Raw genomic sequence first — 20,257 nt, forward strand, 5'->3', positions numbered from 1 at the left:
CATTTTATTTCAACTTGCAAAGACTCATTCTACAGTGGTCACCAGTATTTTGTTTATTATGCAGGATGATTACTTTGTAAAAAAACTTTTGCATTGTCAGTTTTCAGTGTGAACATTTACAGTTTATGAACATCTTTTGTTTTGCATACAGTGTGTTGAATATAGACCTATGAGGAAGGAAGTGGTTATCATAGCAAGTGCAGTCAGAACCCAAGATTAAAGTGTTTGGCTTAAGCAAAACATAAACTAATACAACAAATACACACACAATACAAATAACAGTATGTTATGATGTATATAGTGTATTGACACCAATGGTAATGTTTTTTCCGTCTTAGTTTTTAATGTTTTTCCCTTTTTATTCTGTCAAATAATGGTTTTGTGCCAAAGATGAAAAGTATCCTCAAAGGTTCTCTATCAAATATTCAGAGCATTAATATCAACCACCACGTTGTGGACTTATATGTTCAAATCTGCTTCCTTAACAAAGGGTTGAACTAAATAAGTCTTTGTGTTAACAGATCTCAAGCAGTAAAACAGAGCTCAGAGTGAAACTTCAAAGAGAGGAGCGTATTTGTTCACATCCTGAGCAAGGTTGTGTGGTTTTGACAGAATAACCCCAACTGTGACTGTAGCCCTGTTCCTTGTTTTTTGGAGCAAAGTCAGAGTCAACTTTAGTCTGATGAAGAGCAGTTGTGTGTAAACGTCTCCTGGGTGTAATTAATAAGCCGTCATTGGAACCCTGCAGTTTGTGAGCTATTTGTTGGTTTATTGCCGAACAGAACACAGATTATTGCATTGTGTAGTCAGACAGGGCAACCGGACAGAGACTCTATAATGTTCATCTTTGTGATACTGGGGCTGCTTGTCTGCATTGAGGCACAAGGTAAGATAAGAACACTGTTTACTTAAATGTTATCAACAGATACAGCAGCGATGCCTCTTTATTGTAAAACATGAACTGACCATCATGAAGTTGCTTCAGATTTATTTCATGATTAGCAATACATATGTCAGGGGCAGACTGATTAGCCTTTCTTTGTTTGTAAAACCCAGCAAAAAAATGTTTATTGATCACAAATCTAAGAAGAGGGAGTGATTTCTGAAAACTTGGGAGAAAGTTAACAAAAATCATATTACGTTTAATTTGGGCATGCTTCGTTGTGTAGATTTTTAATTTTAGTTATTATATTTATTAGTTATTGTATTTATTATAAAAGTTATTATATTTATTATAAAAGAATGCAAACAATGTTCAGAGCTCAAACAAAGTCATTGCCAGACTGTGTACAAAGGTTTGTTTTTTTATTCACGAGTGTAAATATGATTTGAGAGATGTTTGTAAGTTTACCGTTCAAAAAGCTATAAATGGGATTAAAAGAAGATTCATTTATATTGTTGGGGTTAAAGAATGGAACAATTCTAATATAAATGTAAGAATGTGTAACTATTTTAGGTTTTCAAAAGGATTGTTTATAAAACAATTTTTGAGGGTTACAAGTCTGAATGAAAATATATATAAATTTTTTTTTCTTTTTTTTTATATAATTTTTTTTCTTGAGGGTGGCTTTATTGTTGGGAAAGTAGGATAGTTATATATAAGCTTAATGCTTCTGCCTATGCCTTTTCAGTTATATTGTATACTATATTATATATAGGTTGTGTACATTGTATTGTGTGTGATGACTGAATAAAAACACTAACTAACTAAGTACAAAAGTATGTTTTAAAGTCATAAAGGTGGCATCACTGTAGGCCTGAAGGATAAAAAACAAAACACTATTAAAGGCAAAAGGAATTTTGCGTCCTAATCTAAAACAAATAGCTTGTTTCTCAGGAAACAATGGAGCAAACAAAAGTTTGGTTTTCAATGCTAAGCATGAAAGTCAAAGCCTTTTAAACGTTTAAAAAAGAACAATACTGACCGACATCTTTAAATAAAATTAAAAAGAGTTAAAAAGAAAAACTTTGAGCAACAACTTCCTCTCAGTGGGCTTAGGCCTTGTCCACATTAACCCGTTTTCGGCCTTGTCCACATTAACCCGTTTTTACTCGTTTTCATATGAAAACAGGGTTTTAAGATCTCCGTTCACACGTGCGTTTTAGCATCGTTTTCGAAATGATGTGCGTCCAGACTTGCTCCCCTGAAAACGAATATCACGTGACTATTCACGTACACTGGGCATGACTATTCACGTACATGCGGTGTAAACAGGAAGTACATTGGTTGCTTGGTTACAGATACTACGATTACACTACTCTTGATACTTGTCTGCTTGATACTTAAGAACTTCCTCTAAAATCTTCCTCCATGAACTCAAACAGACACATTTCGTGGAAGTTTTTAGAAGTTTTATTTTTCAAGCTTAGTTACAACACTGCAGGTCTAACTCTATCTCTCCCACACAGACAGCACATGTACTTTAAATGAACAGTCATTAAACTAAGTTTACTAGATTATGGGTCCATACATCTGGTCAACACAAGTACGTCATTAGTCCGTTCTGTAGGGCTGATGACGTCACTGGACACGCCCCTTTAATCTCTCCATAACAGCTGATTCCAGCTGAAGCCAAAGACCACTAACCCCCTCTGGGTTGCCATGGGTCACCTGTGCTCCCCTGGGTCCTAAGTCCCTACCAGTTTGAACATCTATGTAGAAACATTTGTAACAAATACCACATTATCCACGTTGAATTAACCTGCTAGTCGATCGGTATCAAGGCTGTTGTTGTTGTTCTCTTACGGAAAGGGGTCACGTGGTAAGGGGGTGAAGAATCAGGGAATGACCCGTCATAACTGATAAGAACCAATCAAATAGAAACGCCGGTGCCTACGTCATCGTTTTCAAACTTATTCGTTTTCGGTGCCCTAAAACGCTGTGTAGTGTGGACGCTCGGTGCAAACGCAGAAAAACATATGCGGATTCATTTGAAAACGGGTTAGTGTGGACGTGGCCTATTCACACACATATATTGTGTGTGAATTTATTGTTTTATGTGTCTACTGTTTTTACAGGGCCCATTGCTGTGACTCCTGTATTTGTGAAGAAGGGAGATGATCTGATTCTGAATGTTGATGCTGATGTTCCTGAGGATGTTTTAATTGTTGACTGGAACTTCAATAAAACGGTCAAATTAGTAAGATTTACATCCAGTGGACAGCCAACTGTCTTGGTGGATTTACCTGGAAGGTTTGAGTTTCCTGTGAAAAAATTCTCTGTGAAATTGAAGAATCTTCAAAAGGCAGACAGTGGAGTTTATACTGCAAAAGTGTTAACGGCTCAAGGAGACCAACCACTAGCTGAATACAAGGTCACAGTTGAAGGTGAGTTTGTTAACCTTTCAGACACTGATAGAGAGTTTCTGCTCTCATGTTTCTAAAATTCTTCACAGAAACTTTCCCCCCTCAGATCCAGTGTCTCCAGTTAAACTGACAGTGGACCCAGTGGACCCACTGGTCTCCAGAAGCTCCTGTAATCTCACTGTGACCTGCAGTACACAGGACTCCAACATCAGCAGCACTATTAGATGTGTCAACCAAACCTGCAGTCAGGAGGGAGGAGAGCAATCAGAGGTCACAACCTCTGGTGCTTCTCTCCGGGTCCACCTGTTGAATAGCTCAATCATCTGTAACCATAGTAACCATGTTAGCTGGACCAAAGACGTTATAATGATTGAAGACTTTTGCCTCAAATATCCTGGTAAGACTGAAAGACAAAATGACTTGCTTATAATAATGCACAGTTTGGAGTTAGCTTAAGGGTTGTTTTTATTATATATATATATATAACGTGTGTTTTAAGTGGATACGTTCTGATCATGTCTGAACCACCTTGTCAGGCTGTATGGGAGAACAAATAACTCAACTAGAAAGTACAGAAATATTAATTATAGGAACATTTATTTACATAAATAATTAAATAACAAATTGTCGTGTTCGGTGTAGAAAGTACCATTTGCCTCCATTACTGCATTTTTAAGTAGAGAACATGTAGGCCAGCACTAGAACGAGATTGTTTCAATTAACACAAAAAGCAAGCTAAGCTAAATAATAAAATAAAAAATGAATCAACATTAAACTATTATGCTGTTTTGCAACTTACAATGCAGTCCGTTAAAATCAACTGCACTTTAGAATTTTGAAATGCAGGAACTGCAGCATTTGAGTAAAGTACACAAAATGTTATCTTGTGTCAGTGTTGTACTGAAACCACCTGTTTTGTTGTTTTCCAGGTTCAGAGAGTCCGTCTGCTGGTATCTCTGTGTACCTGGTGAAGATAGTCGTGTTCTCTGTCGGTCTGGTCATCATGGTGTCGGCCGTCATCACTGTTCACCTCATGGAGAAGCTCAAGAAGCACAAATAAAGAATGCTCATGCTATACCACTGATCCACAGCTGGAGGCAGTAACACACAAGAAAAGGCAGTATAGAGGAGGAGGTGGAAGAATGCAAGCCAGCAAACATGGATGTAAAAAATGTAAGATTTAAACATTTATAAAATCAGCTTTGCAAATGTTCCATGGTGAGGGTGATGGATTTAAATCGTGGACTCAGTAATGCATTTTGGTGAGAAAAACTTCATGTAAACATTGTTTCTTCACAAGAAAACTGCAAATGTTACCTTTTAAACAAATGCTTTATTTATTATCCATAGATTGTATCCAATTATCACTGTTCTCACTTTGTAAATACAAATTATTTCACAGAGGTGACCATGTAAAAATGTTGTTTGAAAAAAGCTTAAAAAAAATTAACTCTATTTGTGTATGATCAAGATCAAGAATATACAAGAAATAGCCTTGATAAATATACTTATAACACTTCATGTGGTCATGTTTATAATAAAAAAAAAAGCATTGCATATTTACCCGTTTCATTGTACACTCTGTTTTAAATTTTGTTTCAGCATGTTTTAATCTTTGGCTGGAAGCAGTATCTGGTACATGCACCATAATTGGAAACTTGTTCAAGCTATATACTTATTGTGTATTTTTGTGATTAAAGGAAACCTAAAGATCACGAGTAACTGACTTTTCCCCCGCTGGTATATTGTAAGTTTATCCACAAGGAATCAATCAGAGCTGTTGTTATAGTAAACACACTTGCAAACTGAATGTAAATTATATTATATAAAAATAAAACATTTAATGACAATCAAGCTTTTAATAAGACAATACAAGACTCCTGCAGTATGTAGCTTCAAATCAAACCAATCGCATAGGGCCTTGAAAGTCCTAATTGTAAACCGTTGCTCATTTAGGAAATAATTACATTTCTTCTGCGTTTAATTTGAACTGTTACGTTATGTAAATGTCTGGACAGCTAAAAAGTGAGATAAAGGCCCAGGTACCCAAGCTTGGGCTTCCAGCAGGGGTAACAACGTCTTTTTCACTTTGCAGCATTGATCTTCAATGTATCAATAAAATAATTACTAATATCTCGAGTTGTGATGCTACAAAAAGCAACTTCTGAATGTTTGTGATGCTTAGTAACATTTCCTCATTGTTTTGCAGCTGTTTCCAATGAAAGGTTTGTGCATAAGAGAATATTCACAAAGCAGGTCCCATTAACTTAAACATTGAAATCTTTAGAAACACTTAAATAGAACTGTTGAAACTTCATTGATTGTTGAAAAACAATCTTCATGGATTGTTTAAGGTCCTGGATGGTCGTGTCTCTAGTCACAGTGGGTTCAGAGGTCCAGTGTGAGGTCCTACCAAGCTGTAGGTGGAGATTGGAGAAAGACCTGAAGCATCATCTGTCAGATTTTGATCCAGAGGTTGGGCTTTTGTTGAGCCCTGGAAAATAAATCACATACATCTTTAGCAAAGTCTGCCATTTTTACATTTCACTTTATTTTTTATTGAGATATTTTTAAAGTGGAAAGTTATCTCCCAGCTGCTCATATAAATACTTCAAAAGAATGCGAAGTTTGTCTTTGTATTTAGAAATGATAATTCTGTTTTTCGTAACATTACAATGAAATTGTATCTTAAATGCATGAAGTTGCTACAAAACATATTTTTAAGGCATTTTTCACGAAGAGCTGAGTTTAAACAAATCTTTTGGCCGTGAGAGCACATCACACTGCAGCTTAAACACAAGCACATGAACAAAGCATCTACGCCACTTTGACAACACATGAAGTATGTTGTATTTAGAAAAATACACTGAAAATTATAGTTTTCTGTAGTTGTTTTAAGACTGAAAATGAGGTTCGCAAAACAATTAACACACATGCAGACAATGAGTGCAGATCTCATCTGAGAAGCTCCTGCACAAGACCTTTGGTTCAGTAAAAAGTCACATGTAGCTTAGGTTAACTGGTTTGTTCAAATAAACTGAAGCAAAGGGAGAAGACAACACAGCTATGATCATGTAGTAGAAGTGATTCAAATATTCAAATTACATTGTTGCAGTATTTTAGACACCAGTATGGGACTCGATATTTGTACAAAAGTGCATTTGCTGTTTTGCAAAGGGGAGCATCGCAATGATGGGACAACAAAGACACAAGAAAACGGCACATACACAGCAGAAAGAAACAGTTTGAGTGGACAAATTGCCAGAAGAGACCCAGTTTGGATAGATGGATAGTGGTGCATTAGGTTCATCGGGTCCAAAACATTACATTTGAGCACAAGCAAGCAGCACAACCAGTGATGTGTGCATGTGGCAGGTAGCAGCAAGCAGCAGGACCTGGAAACAGATAAGTGGTAGATAACTGATGAAGAGATGAGTCACAGGTTATATAAAGTAAATACAACACCATGTCAGGAAAATGCATACTGATTTATGAGAATAGCCAATAGAAGCATGTGAGGCATCAGGTTTAGATTTAAAAAACATTTCTTAATTTTGCATCAATCAGAGAGGGATGTTAGGAAAAAAAAAGTACCTGAGGAACTTCATAAACAGTATTCTCGATGCTCTCTCTTTTATCTGCAGGTCAGTCATAGAAAAACACAGCACTTTAAAGATATCTGTTTTTTTAACTGTTTAACAATTAAATTACTTGAGCTGCTGCTTAATGGAGTCCGCATTTCTGGGTGTGTCTAAATTACTCCATCCTCAAACAGCAGCACACTTTAAAGCCTCTGTGTGTGGGATTTGATATGTTGGGATGTTGGCGACTCCTAGAGGTTTTATCAAAACAATGAGCTTTGGCAGACAGCAAAGCATGCAGATACCTCTGGGACCTGACCTGGTGATGCTAAGAATGAATGGGCAAAGCATAAAGACTGCACCAATTTTGAGGTTGTCTCCTTTTTCAACAATTAAAAGTATATTTTGATAATATATCACATGTATATTTATCACAAAAAAATGTATTTACTTATCTGATGCAATCATCCAAGGACATAGGATGTCCTAAATTGTACAGATTGTGAAGCCCTATCAGGCAAATTTGTGATTTGTGACATTAGGCTATATAGATAAAATTAAAAACAAATCTACATGTAGGGGCTTTAAGGTACACAGAAGTTTGGCACAACATTGGCTATGGTAAATAATGATTAGTTGTGGATTTCCCTACTTTAGACTGTATATTGTGTAATTGAATAACTTAATAATACAAGGGGGGTATATAGGTATGGCAGACGATGAACTTTAAAAAGCTGAAATCCTATATAGAGTAAACAAATAGGAATTTGTAGATGTTACTTGTGTTTATATGTTAAAATGTATACTTGGACTTACAGGTTCCTCTCTGTTGACAATGAAGAAACAGGCCTAACAGAACAGCCATTATGATGAGAGGAAATATGACGCAAATAACAGTCACAATGTGATTGGAAGAGGGAGGATCTGCAAAACAAAAAACAAAATAAAAGCCAGATTAGAAGAGTCTGCCTGGTTTAAATCATGCAACATAGTTGGGAATGTGTCATTGTAACACACACACACGCTTTTCCTGTACTTCACAAAAATGCTTCACAGCAGTTTACAGTAAAAAAAAGTTATTTTTAGAAGTTAACAATATTTGTACTGCAAATGTTTTTTATTTCTAAAAATACAGCCCACACACCCTGAAAAAACAATAAAACATAAATGGAGTTCAACCATATTCGTAAGAAACCCATTTTATTTAATGTACCGCAGAAAAATAAACAGAACTTCTTCACTTGGAGTTATAAAAATGTTCTTTAAAACTTAAAATGTGCATTACTATAAGGAACCCGTTTTGTCTTTCAGTCTTACCAGGATGTTTGCGGCAAAAGTCTTCAATCATTTTAATCTCTTTGGTCCAGTTAACATGGTTGCTATGGTTACAGATGATTGAGCTATTCAACAGGTAGACCCGGAGAGAAGCACCAGAGGTTGTGACCTCTGATTGCTCTCCTCCCTCCTGACTGCAGGTTTGGTTGACACATCTAATAGTGCTGCTGATGTGGGAGTCCTGTGTACTGCAGGTCACAGTGAGATTACAGGAGCTTCTGGAGACCAGTGGGTCCACTGGGTCCACTGGGACCACTGTCAGTTTAACTGGAGACACTGGATCTGAGGGGGGAAAGTTTCCGTGAAGAATTAGAAACATGAGACAGAAACTCTCTATCAGTGTCTGAAAGGTTAACAAACTCACCTTCAACTGTGACCTTGTATTCAGCTAGTGGTTGGGTTTCTTGATTCCTTAACACTTTTGCAGTATAAACTCCACTGTCTGCCTTTTGTAGATTCTTTAATTTCACAGAGAATTTTTTCACAGCAAACTCAATCCTTCCATTGAAATTAGAAAAGATTGTTGGTTCACTACCATGAATAAATCTTACTAATTTAGTTGTATTGAAGTTCCAGTCAACAAGTACAAAATCCTCAGGAACATCATCAACATTCAGAAGCAGATCATCTCCCTTCTTCACAAACACAGGAGTCACAGCAATGGGCCCTGTAAAAACAGTAGACGCATAAAACAATAAAAATCACACACAATATATGAATATAACTGAATGTTACTTCATCCCTACTATGTTTCTTATACATTGAACCATCAGCTCAAACACCTTCAGCTTATCATGGCTTAACAATGATTGGAAGAGTTCTTATAAAATCGCTTATATTGGTTTTGTCTGGTGACACATATTGCCTCAGTAAAGAGAAGTTTAAGAGGTGAAGCTAATCCCACTGAGAGGAAGACTTTCTTTCACCTTTTCTTCTTTTCCCTCCCTCTTACCCACACTATTGTTCCCCCAGCAGACCATGGATGTGTTTATAAAATCAGACAGTGAGCAGTTATTTCCACAGACTGAATACTGAGGTAGTTACATGTGTCTCAGAGAGACGTATGCATCTACACCTTTTCAACATGTGGCTAGTATGTGTCTCTAACCACCTTAAAGGTTCTATTCAGTATTAGAGCTTTGTTCAAGAATGAACACTTTGAAGTATACTGGTGTGTTTTGCCTTCTCTTAAACTGAAGATATATCCATAATAATAATAATAATAATATCCAGGATAACCATAAAGAAACACTCAGCTCTTTTGTTTGGTGACACCTGCTGGATTAACTGACATAGAGTATCATAGTATATCTCAACGTATCTCAATAAAAGATTTTATTAGCATCATTATTGAAATAATTGACAATGAGCATATCTCTGAGAATTGCAAACATTCTGTCACAGTTCTGCTCCCATACACTCCTGTCACTCAGTCTCTCACTCACCTCTCAGCCACTCCCACCTCACCAGCCTGTCACTACTCAGCCCCCTCCATCCTGACACTCTCTCTCACTCACATAATCAGATAGTCAGATGTTGACAGCAACAGCATGGAGTTTAGTGAGGAAGAGGGAAAGCGTAGTGACGGGAGGAGGGAGAGGGAGTGAGAGGAGGAGGTGAGAGGGAATCGACCCATTAAGACGGCTAGCCGCAAGAGAAAGAAAAAATAATGCAGCTAGCTCAGGTGGGTGAGGGGAGTGAGGGGAGGAGAAGGACCCGGAAGCTGAGTTGCTTAATGTTGTGGTTCGATTTGAAGGAGAGGGGGGAGTAAAGAAAGTCGATCTGCAAAAGCTAACAAAAATCATTAGAGGGCAGGTTGGAGAAGTGAAATATGCGAGAGTTTTGGGAGATGGAAACCTGCTTATTGGCTGTAATACTGAGGCGCAGACGGAGAAGGCAAAGAAAATTAGTTTTGTTGGAAAGAATCAAAGTTGCTAAAGTAGTAAGAGTGGGGGAGAAGAAGGTTGGTGGTTGCAGGGGGGTGATTACCGGAGTACCTTACAGTGTTGGCATGAAAGAACTGGTGGAGAACTTGAGGATGCGGAATGAATCAGTCAAAGATGCTAAAAGAATGACAAGGGGAGTTGAGAAAATGGAGACGGAAACCATTTTAGTTGAGTTTGAGACCAAGATTATCCCTAAGGAGCTATACTATGGATTCATGAGATACAATGTAAGAGAATTCATACCAAAGCCTATGAGGTGCTTTAACTGTCAGGAATTTGGACATGTGGCTAAGGTGTGCAAAGGAAAAAGAAGATGTGCTAGGTGTGGTGGGGATCATGAGTATGGGGAAGTGTGGAGAGGGAGTGAGACCAAAGTGTTACTGTGGAGGTAATCATAGTGTTGCCTTTTGGGGGTGTGAAGTATTGAGACGAGAGGTGGAGGTGCAGCAGATAAAAGTGAAGGAAAAAGTTTCTTCTGCAGAAGCAGTTAAGAAAGCTGAACAGAAAAAGCCGATTAAGGGGGGAGAACATGATATAGAGCAAACTGCAGACAAACAACAAGAGCAGAGAAGAAGAAACTGGTAACATTTATAGCAGGGGTGATAAATGCAACATCTGAGATTAAATCTAAAACTGAAAGGATCCAGATTGAAAGAATGGATAAGAATGGTCAAGTAATAGAAGAGCTCTTAAATGAAAAAAACTTAGTGTGCTTAAACAATGGAAATAAAACAAGAATAGATGTCAACACCAGAAAGGAATCAGTACTTGATCTCACACTGGTCTCCAGTAATATGACACCTTTGTGTGATTGGAAGGTGCATCAAGAAGGAACCATAGGGAGCAACCATTATCCAGTCTTATGTAAACTTAACATTTCTACAGTGCTGACCACAGAACCCAGAGGAGGAAGATGGGTGTTTGAGAAGGCTGACTGGGAAATGTTTTTAAAAAGACAGTGATAGATACCTGAGTCAGACTGATTATAATATGGACATAGAAACATTAGATAACAAAGTAAGACAGGGTATAATATCAGCTGCATTAGAATCTATACCTAAAAGTAAAGGCAAAATACAGAGGAAGGCAGTACCATGGTGGGATAACAAATGTAAAGAAGCAGTAAGAAGTAGAAACAAAGCATTTAAGCTCGTGAAAAGAACACATCATTTCCAGCAAATGATATAGTGCAAACAAGCTCAGGCAGTTGTAAGGAGAACAATAAGACAGGCAAAACGGATGTACTGGAGAAAATACTGGGACTCAGGTAGGAGAGGTGGCTAAAACAGGGAAGACTGCACTGGGGAAAGATGAAATATGCTCCATCATGTTGAAGCACTGAAGAACAGGTCTGATGAGTAAGATATAGCAGGTAGGAGTTAACTAACTCCAGAAGATGGTAGTAATGCAACGCTACGGATGCAAGCTGTCGTTAAAACCCAAGAAGAAGAAGAAGAAGAAACAGAAACTCTTTCTGCATGCCTTGCAGTGTTGCCAACTCCTCAGTAAGGACAGTACCTTTTGGCTGTCCTAAGTCGCTAAATGACGTCATCGCCTAATTTGCATAATTGTTATTGTTTTTTTTGGGTTTTTTTTACTCATTACTGGCAGCTTGCTTTGGGTGGAACTGTTATAAGGCTTTGCCTTTTGAGTATGTTTTTGAGTTGTCATGTGTTTTCTTTATATCACAAAGTTTGGCGTATAAATCAGCCTTACAATACAGGCAGTATGCCCGTGTATCATCTCCAATAAATGGCTGCAGTGATTGATGTTAGTGTGACAGTGAAGAAACAGTTACATTTACATCCCACTCTTTACATCCCGCTGTGAGACAGGCGGTCAGTCTGGTTTTCCCGTCTGGAACAAAGCGTATCCCTACTACTCCGTGTTTCTGTCGCATTGCTTTTGGGTCCTTAACACACCCGTGACACATTCCTCTAAGTTACATAGTTCACAACTAAGTCTGAAAGTTTGTCATCTAACTTCTATTGGTGAAATAGTGCTACGGTACAAAAGCTTTGACCTTGAAAACAAATAAAGACAATCAACAACCATAAATGTATATAAAATAAAGTTCTTACTTTGTGCTTCACATGAACGCAGCAGATAAACGGAAAAGAGAAGTGTCTCCCACGGCCCCATCCTGCAAACTGGTCTACATGAGGAAGTGGTAAGGAGATTTGTGAACGCTCAAGAAAAAGCTGACTGTATAATCCCATTTTAAGGAAATGGGATTATTCTTTGAACAGTTTGTGTCCATAGGTTGACTTGTGACTATCTTCCCATCACGCCATGGCTCTCATATTTTATCAATCTAAGACGGCCGTGTGACACAACATCTGTCAGCTTCGACTGCTCCTCTGACATGAAACAAAATACTGCCTTTAATAACTCAAAATCAGCTTTATTAAACCAGAGAGATTTTTTTCTCATTTGATCTCTCCATCTGCACTTAACATTCCAGAGCTTGATGTTAATTCAGTAAAAGTGTAACAAATACATACAATTTCCAACACATTTAAATCCATCATACTCATCCTTCATTCATCATCATCAGACTTTTCCATCAGGATAGAATCATTATCAGTGACTTACAAGATTACTTTCACATTCTCTCCTCTGGTGGTCCTTCTCATGTCCTTGTCGCTGCGACTGAAAAACAAAAGGGGCTTCGACAAAATGTTTTTTGATGTTAGTTACTTCAAAATGATATGGACGTACAGAAGGATCCGACTTTACACAGAAAGGAGGGCTTCCTGGAGTACAGTAACATTAGCAAACCCACAATAACCCGACGGGCATTCATATCCAGGTTACAGCTGTTTGTGATGAAACATTCTCTCATTTGAGATGGAAAATCTGAAAGTTTTTTTAGGAAGGAAGCGTCTATTTAAAAGTATATGACTGCTTCAAATTCAATCATATTCAATGTGTAAGTGCTTTTAGTAGTATCATAAAACATATCTTCCCATGGTGAGGTGCCATGTTAACCAGCTAATCCTCCTAAGGTGCAAATGTACATCATGTACTAAAGTGCTAACTGTCTGTCAATAACAGCCATACATAACAAAAAAGAAGTAATGCCCATACCATCAATAGACTCAGTAGAGGCCCAGAGGCCATAGAGCACCTTGAACACAACATATTCAATCTAAAGTGACTACATTCCAGTTGTTATTCTACATTAGTTTAACAGAAAGTGCTAAACCCAACATTTTACAGTGCATTGCCATGTACAATACACATACTTGTCATTTTGTCTATGTGTCTTTAACTCGAGGTCTTCCGTTGTTTTACAACAGAAAATGTAAAAAACTCATGAGTGTTGTGGGTGGGGAGTTTGAGAGTTCTGTAAAAGCTTGCTTAGCATCACTCATTGGTGTTTTTTTATGGTATAAAAAGCAAACCGAGCTGAAACTCAAAGTCTTATGACTTTTATAAATGTGTAAAACAGAAATGTTAATTATAGGAATATTTAATTACATTAATAATTAGATAACTCATTTTCATGTTCGGTGTATGAAGTACCATTTACCTCCATTACTGCATTTTTAAGTAGAGAACATATAGGCCAGCACTTGAACGTGATTGTTTCAATTAACACAAAAAAGCAAGCTAAGCTAAATAATAAAATAAAAAAATGAATCAACATAAAACTATTATGCTGTTTTTAGTCATGTTCTCTGTCGGTTTGGCCACAGCTGGAGGCAGTAACACACAAGAAAAGGCAGTATAGAGGAGGAGGTGGAAGAATGCAAGCCAGCAAACATGGACGTAAAAAAATGTAAGATTTAAACAATTATAAAATCAGCTTTGCAAATGTTCCATGGTGAGGGTGATGGATTTAAAACATGGACTCAGTAATGCATTTTGGTGAGAAAAACTTCATGTAAACATTATTTCTTTTAAACAAATGCTTTATTTATTATCCATTGATTGTATCCAATTATCACTGTTCTCACTTTGTACATACATACAAATTATTTCTTCACATAAGCAGGTCCCATAAACTTAAACATTGATATCTTTGGCAACACTTAAAGCTAGGGTGGGCGAAAACAGCCGTTGAGATTCCGTCGCGTGCTCTCTGGCCTCTCCCTGCCACGCTACCTGCTGTAGCTCCTCCCACCGAACGTCAGTTATGCGCGTTCATGTGAATTCAGTTACATTGATAGGAAGACGAAACACGCAGGGACGCACCAACGTCGTTGCCAAGGTGACCGGACAGTCCCACAGCCAATAAGAACGGAGAATCGGAGCCTCGCTCTGATTGGTCAAAGTGTACATGAGCGGTGGCAATTTTTGGGTGCGGCCCACAGAGGCAGGGGAGAGCAAAGTTATGAGCAGATATTCTCAGAGCACTTCACCTACATATAGCTGACTGGCTATTAGGACAGTTTTGCCAAATATTACAGTAAAGAAATTAATTAATTAATACCCACCCTAGCTTTAAATAGAACTTGAAACTTCAGGAATTGTTGAATACTTCATTAATTGTTTAGGACCTGGATGGCTTCGTCACCTGAGCATACACGCTCTCTGGTTGAGTCGTGTCTCTAGTCTCAGTGGGTTCCAGAGGTCCAGTGTGAGGTCCTACCAAGCTGTAGGTGGAGGTTGGAGAAAGACCTGAAGCATCATCTGTCGGATTCTGATCCCGAGGTTGGGCTGTAGGTGCGACCTGGAAAATAAATCAAATACATCTTGAACAAACGTCTGCCATTTTTAAATTTCACTATTGAGATATTTTTAAAGTGGAAAGTTATCTCCCAGCTGCTCATATAAATACTTAAAAAATATTGTTTGTCTTCATAAAGGATAAGTCAGATTTTTATAACATTACAGTTAAATGTTATCTTACATGCATGAAATTGCTACAAAACATATTTTTAAGGCGTTTTTCACGAAGCGCTGAGTTCAAACGAATCTTTTGGCCGAGAGAGAGCACATCACACTGCAGCTTAAACACAAGCACATGAACAAAGCATCTACGCCACTTTGACAACACATGAAGTATGTTGTATCTAGAAAAAGACACACGTGATGCAAATCTATTTTCAGTCTTAAAACAACTAGAGAAAACTATCATTTAGTTTTCTCTAGTTGTTTTAAGACTGAAAATGAGATTTGCAAAACAATTAACACACATGCAGACAATGAGTGCAGATCTCACCTGAGAGTCTTCTGCTCACAATGTTCATTGTGTAAGTAAATGCAGTACAAAACCTTTGGCTCAGTAAAAAGTCACATGTAGCTTAGGTTAACTGGTGTGTGCAAATAAACGGAAGCAAAACAAGAAGCCAGTAAAGCTATGATCATGTAGTAGAAGTGATATATTCAAATTACATTGTTGAAGTATTTTAGACACCAGTATGGGACTCGTTATTTGTACGAAGAGTGCATTTGCTATTTTGCAAAGTGGAGCATCGCAATGATGGGACAACAAAGACAAAAGCAAACGACACATACACAGCAGAAAGAAACAGTTTGAGTGGACAAATTGCCAGAAGAGACCCAGTTTGGATAGATGGATAGTGGTGCATTAGGTTCATCGGGTCCAAAACATTACATTTGAGCACAAGCAAGCAGCACAACCAGTGATGTGTGCATGTGGCAGGTAGCAGCAAGCAGTAGGACCTGGAAACAGATAAGTGGTAGATAACTGATGAAGAGATGAGTCACAGGTTATATAAAGTAAATACAACACCATGTCAGGAAAATGCATACTGATTTATGAGCATAGCCAATAGAAGCATGTGAGGCATCAGGTTTAGATTTAAAAAACATTTCTTAATTTTGCGTCAATCAGAGAGGGATGTTAGAAAAAAAAAGTACCTGAGGAACTCCATAAACAGTATTCTCGATGGTCTCTCTTTTATCTGCAGGTCAGTCATAGAAAAAAAACTGCGCTTTAAAGATATCTGTTTTTTTAACTGTTTAACAATTAAATTACTTGAGCTGCAGCTTAATGGAGACCGCATTTCTGGGTGTGTCTAAATTACTCCATCCTCAAACAGCAGCACACTTTAAAGCCTCTGTGTGTGGGATTTGATATGTTGGGATGTTGGCGACTCCTAGAGGTTTTATCAAAACAATGAGCTTTGGCAGACAGCAAAGCATGCAGATACCTCTGGGCCCTGACCTGGTGATGCTAAGAATGAATGGGCAAAGCATAAAAACTGCACCAATTTTTGAGGTTGTCTCCTTTTTCAACAATTAAAAGTATGTATATGTATATTTATCACAAAAAAATGATTAACTTATCTGATGCAAGCATCCAAGGACATAGGATGTTCTAAATTGTACAGATTGTGAAGCCCTATCAGGCAAATTTGTGATTTGTGACATTAGGCTATATAAATAAAAACAAATCTACATGTAGGGGCTTTAAGGTACACAGAAGTTTGGCACAACATTGGCTATGGTAAATAATGATTAGTTGTGGATTTCCCTACTCTAAACTGTATATTTTGTAATTGAATAACGTAATAATACAAGGAGGGTATATAGGTATGGCAGACGATGAACTTTAAAAAGCTGAAATCCTATATAGAGTAAACAAATAGGATTTTGTTGATCTTGTGTTTATATGTTAAAATGTATACTTGGACTTACAGGTTCCTCTCTGTCGATGATGAAGAAACAGGCCTAACGGAACAACCATTATGATGAGAATAAGAAATATGACGCAAATAACAATCACAATGTGATTGGAAGAGGGAGGGGGAGGGGGAGGATCTGCAAAACAAAAAACGAAATAAAAGCCAGATTAGAAGAGTCTGCCTGGTTTCAGTCATGCAACATAGTTGGGAATGTGTCATTGTAGCATCACGTTCCGTAAATTCTGTGCTAGCCGCTAAATGAGGCTCATGATTTTGTTTTTTTAATTGTTTGCACTTGAGAAAACGTTAATTAACAAAAACAAAAAAATATTTTTAACTGATTTGAACTACATTTTATACCAACACACACACACACACACACACACACACACACACACACACACACACACACACACACACACACACACACACACACACACACACACACACACACACACACACACACCAGTTGTTGTTTTTCCTGTGCTTCACAAAAAGACTTCACAGCAGTTTACAGTAAAAAAAAAAAAAAAAAAGGTTATTTTTAGAAGTTAACAAGATTTGTACTGCAAACGGTTTTTAGTTCTAAAAATACAGCCCACACACCCCTGAAAAAACAATAAAACATTAATGGAGTTCAACCATATTCGTAAGAAACCCATTGTATTTAATGTACCGCAGAAGAATAAACAGAACTTCTTCACTTGGAGTTCTTTAAAACTTAAAATGTGCATTACTATAAGGAAGCCGTTTTGTCTTTCAGTCTTACCAGCATATTTGGGGCAAAAATCTTCAATCATTTTAATCTCTTTGGTCCAGCTAACATGGTTGCTATGGTTACAGATGATTGAGCTATTCAACAGGTGGACCCGGAGAGAAGCACCAGAGGTTGTGACCTCTGATTGCTCTCCTCCCTCCTGACTGCAGGTTTGGTTGACACATCTAATAGTGCTGCTGATGTTGGAGTCCTGTGTACTGCAGGTCACAATGAGATTACAGGAGCTTCTGGAGACCAGTGGGTCCACTGGGTCCACTGGGACCACTGTCAGATTAACTGGAGACACTGGATCTGAGGGGGGAAAGTTTCTGTGAAGAATTTTAGAAACATGAGAGCAGAAACTCTCTATCAGTGTCTGAAAGGTTAACAAACTCACCTTCAACTGTGACCTTGTGTTCAGCTAGTGGTTGGTCTCCTCGATTCGTTAACACTAGTGCAGTATAAACTCCACTGTCTGCCTTTTGAAGATTCTTTAATATCACAGAGAATTTTTTCACAGCAAACTCAATCCTTCCAGTGAAATTAGGAAATGTTGTTGGTTCTGTACCAGAAATAAATATTACTATTTTGACCGTTTTATTGAATTTCCAGTCAACAAATAAAAAAACCTCAGGAACATCAGCATCGACATTCAGAATCAGATCATCTCCCTTCTTCACAAACACAGGAGTCACAGCATTGGGCCCTGTAAAAACAGGAGACACATAAAACAATAAAAATCACACACAATATATGATTATAACTGAATGTTACTTCATCCCTACTATGTTTCTTATACATTGAACCATCAGTTCAAACACATTCAGCTTTTCATGGTTCATCATTAATTGGAAGAGTTATTTTAAAATGTCTTATATTGGTTTTGTCTGGTGACACATTGGCTCATGAGGAGTTTAACAGGTGAAACTAAGCCCACTGAGAGGAAGATGTCACTCATATTTTTTTTTTAACATGACAAAGGATTTTCATTCTGAAAAACAGGGGACTTTCTTTAACTTTGTCCTCTTTTAAGAGACCACAGATGTCATCTAATATAACGTTTATAATATGTATTGAAATAAAGCCAGAAATGATTTTAACACACTTTGAAGTATACTGGTGTGTTTTTCCTTCTATTAAACTAAAGATATATCCATAATAATAATAATAATAATAATATCCAGATTAACCATAAAGAAACAGTTTTGTGTTTTTTGACGCCTGAGGGATTAACTGACATTGAGTATCATAGTATATCTCAACGTATCTCAATAAAAGATTTTATTAGCATCATTATTGAAATAATTGACAATGAGCATATCTCTGAGAATTGTATACATTCCTTTAAATTACATAGTTAAAAAATAAGTCTGAAAGTTTGTCATCTAACTTCTATTGGTGAAATAGTGCTACGGTACAAAAGCTCTGACCTTGAAAACAAATAAAGACGATCAACAACCGTAAATGTATATCAAATAAAGTTCTTACCTTGTGCTTCACATGAACGCAGCAGATAAACGATAAAGAGAAGTGCAACACACGGCCCCATTCTGCAAAATGGTCTACATGAGGAAGTGGTAAGGAGATTTGTGAGCGCTCAAAAAAAATTGTAACTTCTCAGGAAATGGACTGTGAAGACATTTTATGTAACAAGCATTCCAAATAGTCCCAAATTAAAATAAATTAAATTATTTGAACAACATAAATGAATCCAGTTTGTTTCCATAGGTTGACTTGTGACTATCTTCCCATCACACCATGGCTCTCATATTTTATCAATCTAAGACGGCCTTGTGACACAACTTCCGTAAACTTCGACTGCTCCTCTGACATGAAACAAAATACTGCCTTTAATAACTCAAAATCAGCTTTATTAAACCAGAGAGATTTTTTTCATGTGATCTCTCCATCTGCACTTAACATTCCAGAGCTTGATGTTAATTCAATACATTTTTTACAAATACATGCAATTTCCAACACATTTAAATCCATCATACTCATCCTTGATTCATCATCGTCAGACTTTTCCATCAGGATAGAATCATTATCAGTGACTTACAAGATTACTTTCACATTCTCTCCTCTGGTGGTCCTTCTCATGTCCTTGTCGCCGCGACTGAAAAATCAAAGGGGTTTGACAAAATGTTTTTGATGTTAGTAACTTCAAAATGATATGGACGTACAGAAGGATCCTACTTTACACAGAAAGGAGGGCTTCCTGGAGTACAGTAACATTTGCAACCCACAATAACCCGATGGGCATTCATATCCAGGTTACAGCTGTTTGTGATGAAACATTCTCTCATTTGAGATGGAAAATCTGAAAATCAAAATAGCTTTTTTTAGGAAGGAAGCTGCCTATTTAAAAGTATATGACTGCTTCAAATTCAATCATATTCAATGTGTAAGTGCTTTTAGTAGAATCAAAAAACATATCTTCCTATGTTAAGGTCCCATGTTAACCAGCTAATCCTCCTAAGGTGCAAATGTACATCATGTACTAAAGTGCTAACTGTCTGTCAATAACAGCCATACATAACAAAAAAGAAGTAATGCCCACACCATCAATAGACTCAGTAGAGGCCCAGAGGCCATAGAGCACCTTGAACACAACATATTAAATCTAAAGTGACTACATTCCAGTTGTTATTCTACATTAGTATACAAGAAAGTGCTAAACCCAACATTTTACAGTGCATTGCCATGTACAATACACATACTTGTCATTTTGTC

At 37.4% G+C, this 20,257-nt stretch overlaps 3 protein-coding genes across 3 annotated transcripts; 1 reads left to right on the top strand and 2 right to left on the bottom strand.

Annotated features, from left to right (window-relative positions):
* Nucleotides 1–649: 649 nt before the first annotated feature.
* LOC129116555 (SLAM family member 9-like) lies at nt 650–4,706 on the top strand. Its single transcript, XM_054627407.1, has 4 exons — nt 650–886; nt 3,019–3,327; nt 3,413–3,703; nt 4,236–4,706. Exons 1-4 carry the CDS (start codon nt 838–840, stop codon nt 4,364–4,366), a joined length of 780 nt encoding a protein of 259 aa, XP_054483382.1. The 5' UTR covers nt 650–837; the 3' UTR covers nt 4,367–4,706.
* A 977-nt stretch (nt 4,707–5,683) lies between these two features.
* LOC129116554 (uncharacterized) lies at nt 5,684–9,202 on the bottom strand. The gene is made up of 6 exons (XM_054627405.1): nt 9,175–9,202; nt 8,587–8,889; nt 8,205–8,504; nt 7,704–7,811; nt 6,901–6,944; nt 5,684–5,800 (listed from the first exon to the last, which is right to left on the bottom strand). The coding sequence occupies exons 1-6, from the start codon at nt 9,200–9,202 to the stop codon at nt 5,684–5,686; spliced, it is 900 nt and encodes a 299-aa protein (XP_054483380.1).
* Nucleotides 9,203–14,088: 4,886 nt separating this feature from the next.
* Nucleotides 14,089–18,054, bottom strand: LOC129116557 (uncharacterized; the record flags this gene model as incomplete). The annotated part of the gene is made up of 5 exons (XM_054627408.1): nt 14,089–14,846; nt 16,001–16,044; nt 16,781–16,903; nt 17,537–17,836; nt 17,922–18,054. Coding segments are annotated over 5 exons (780 nt in total), but the record flags the coding sequence as incomplete, so codon positions are not given.
* Nucleotides 18,055–20,257: the final 2,203 nt, after the last annotated feature.

The sequence above is a fragment of the Anoplopoma fimbria genome, unplaced genomic scaffold (genome assembly GCF_027596085.1).
Source record: "Anoplopoma fimbria isolate UVic2021 breed Golden Eagle Sablefish unplaced genomic scaffold, Afim_UVic_2022 Un_contig_13021_pilon_pilon, whole genome shotgun sequence".
Taxonomy (NCBI): Eukaryota; Metazoa; Chordata; class Actinopteri; order Perciformes; family Anoplopomatidae; genus Anoplopoma; species Anoplopoma fimbria.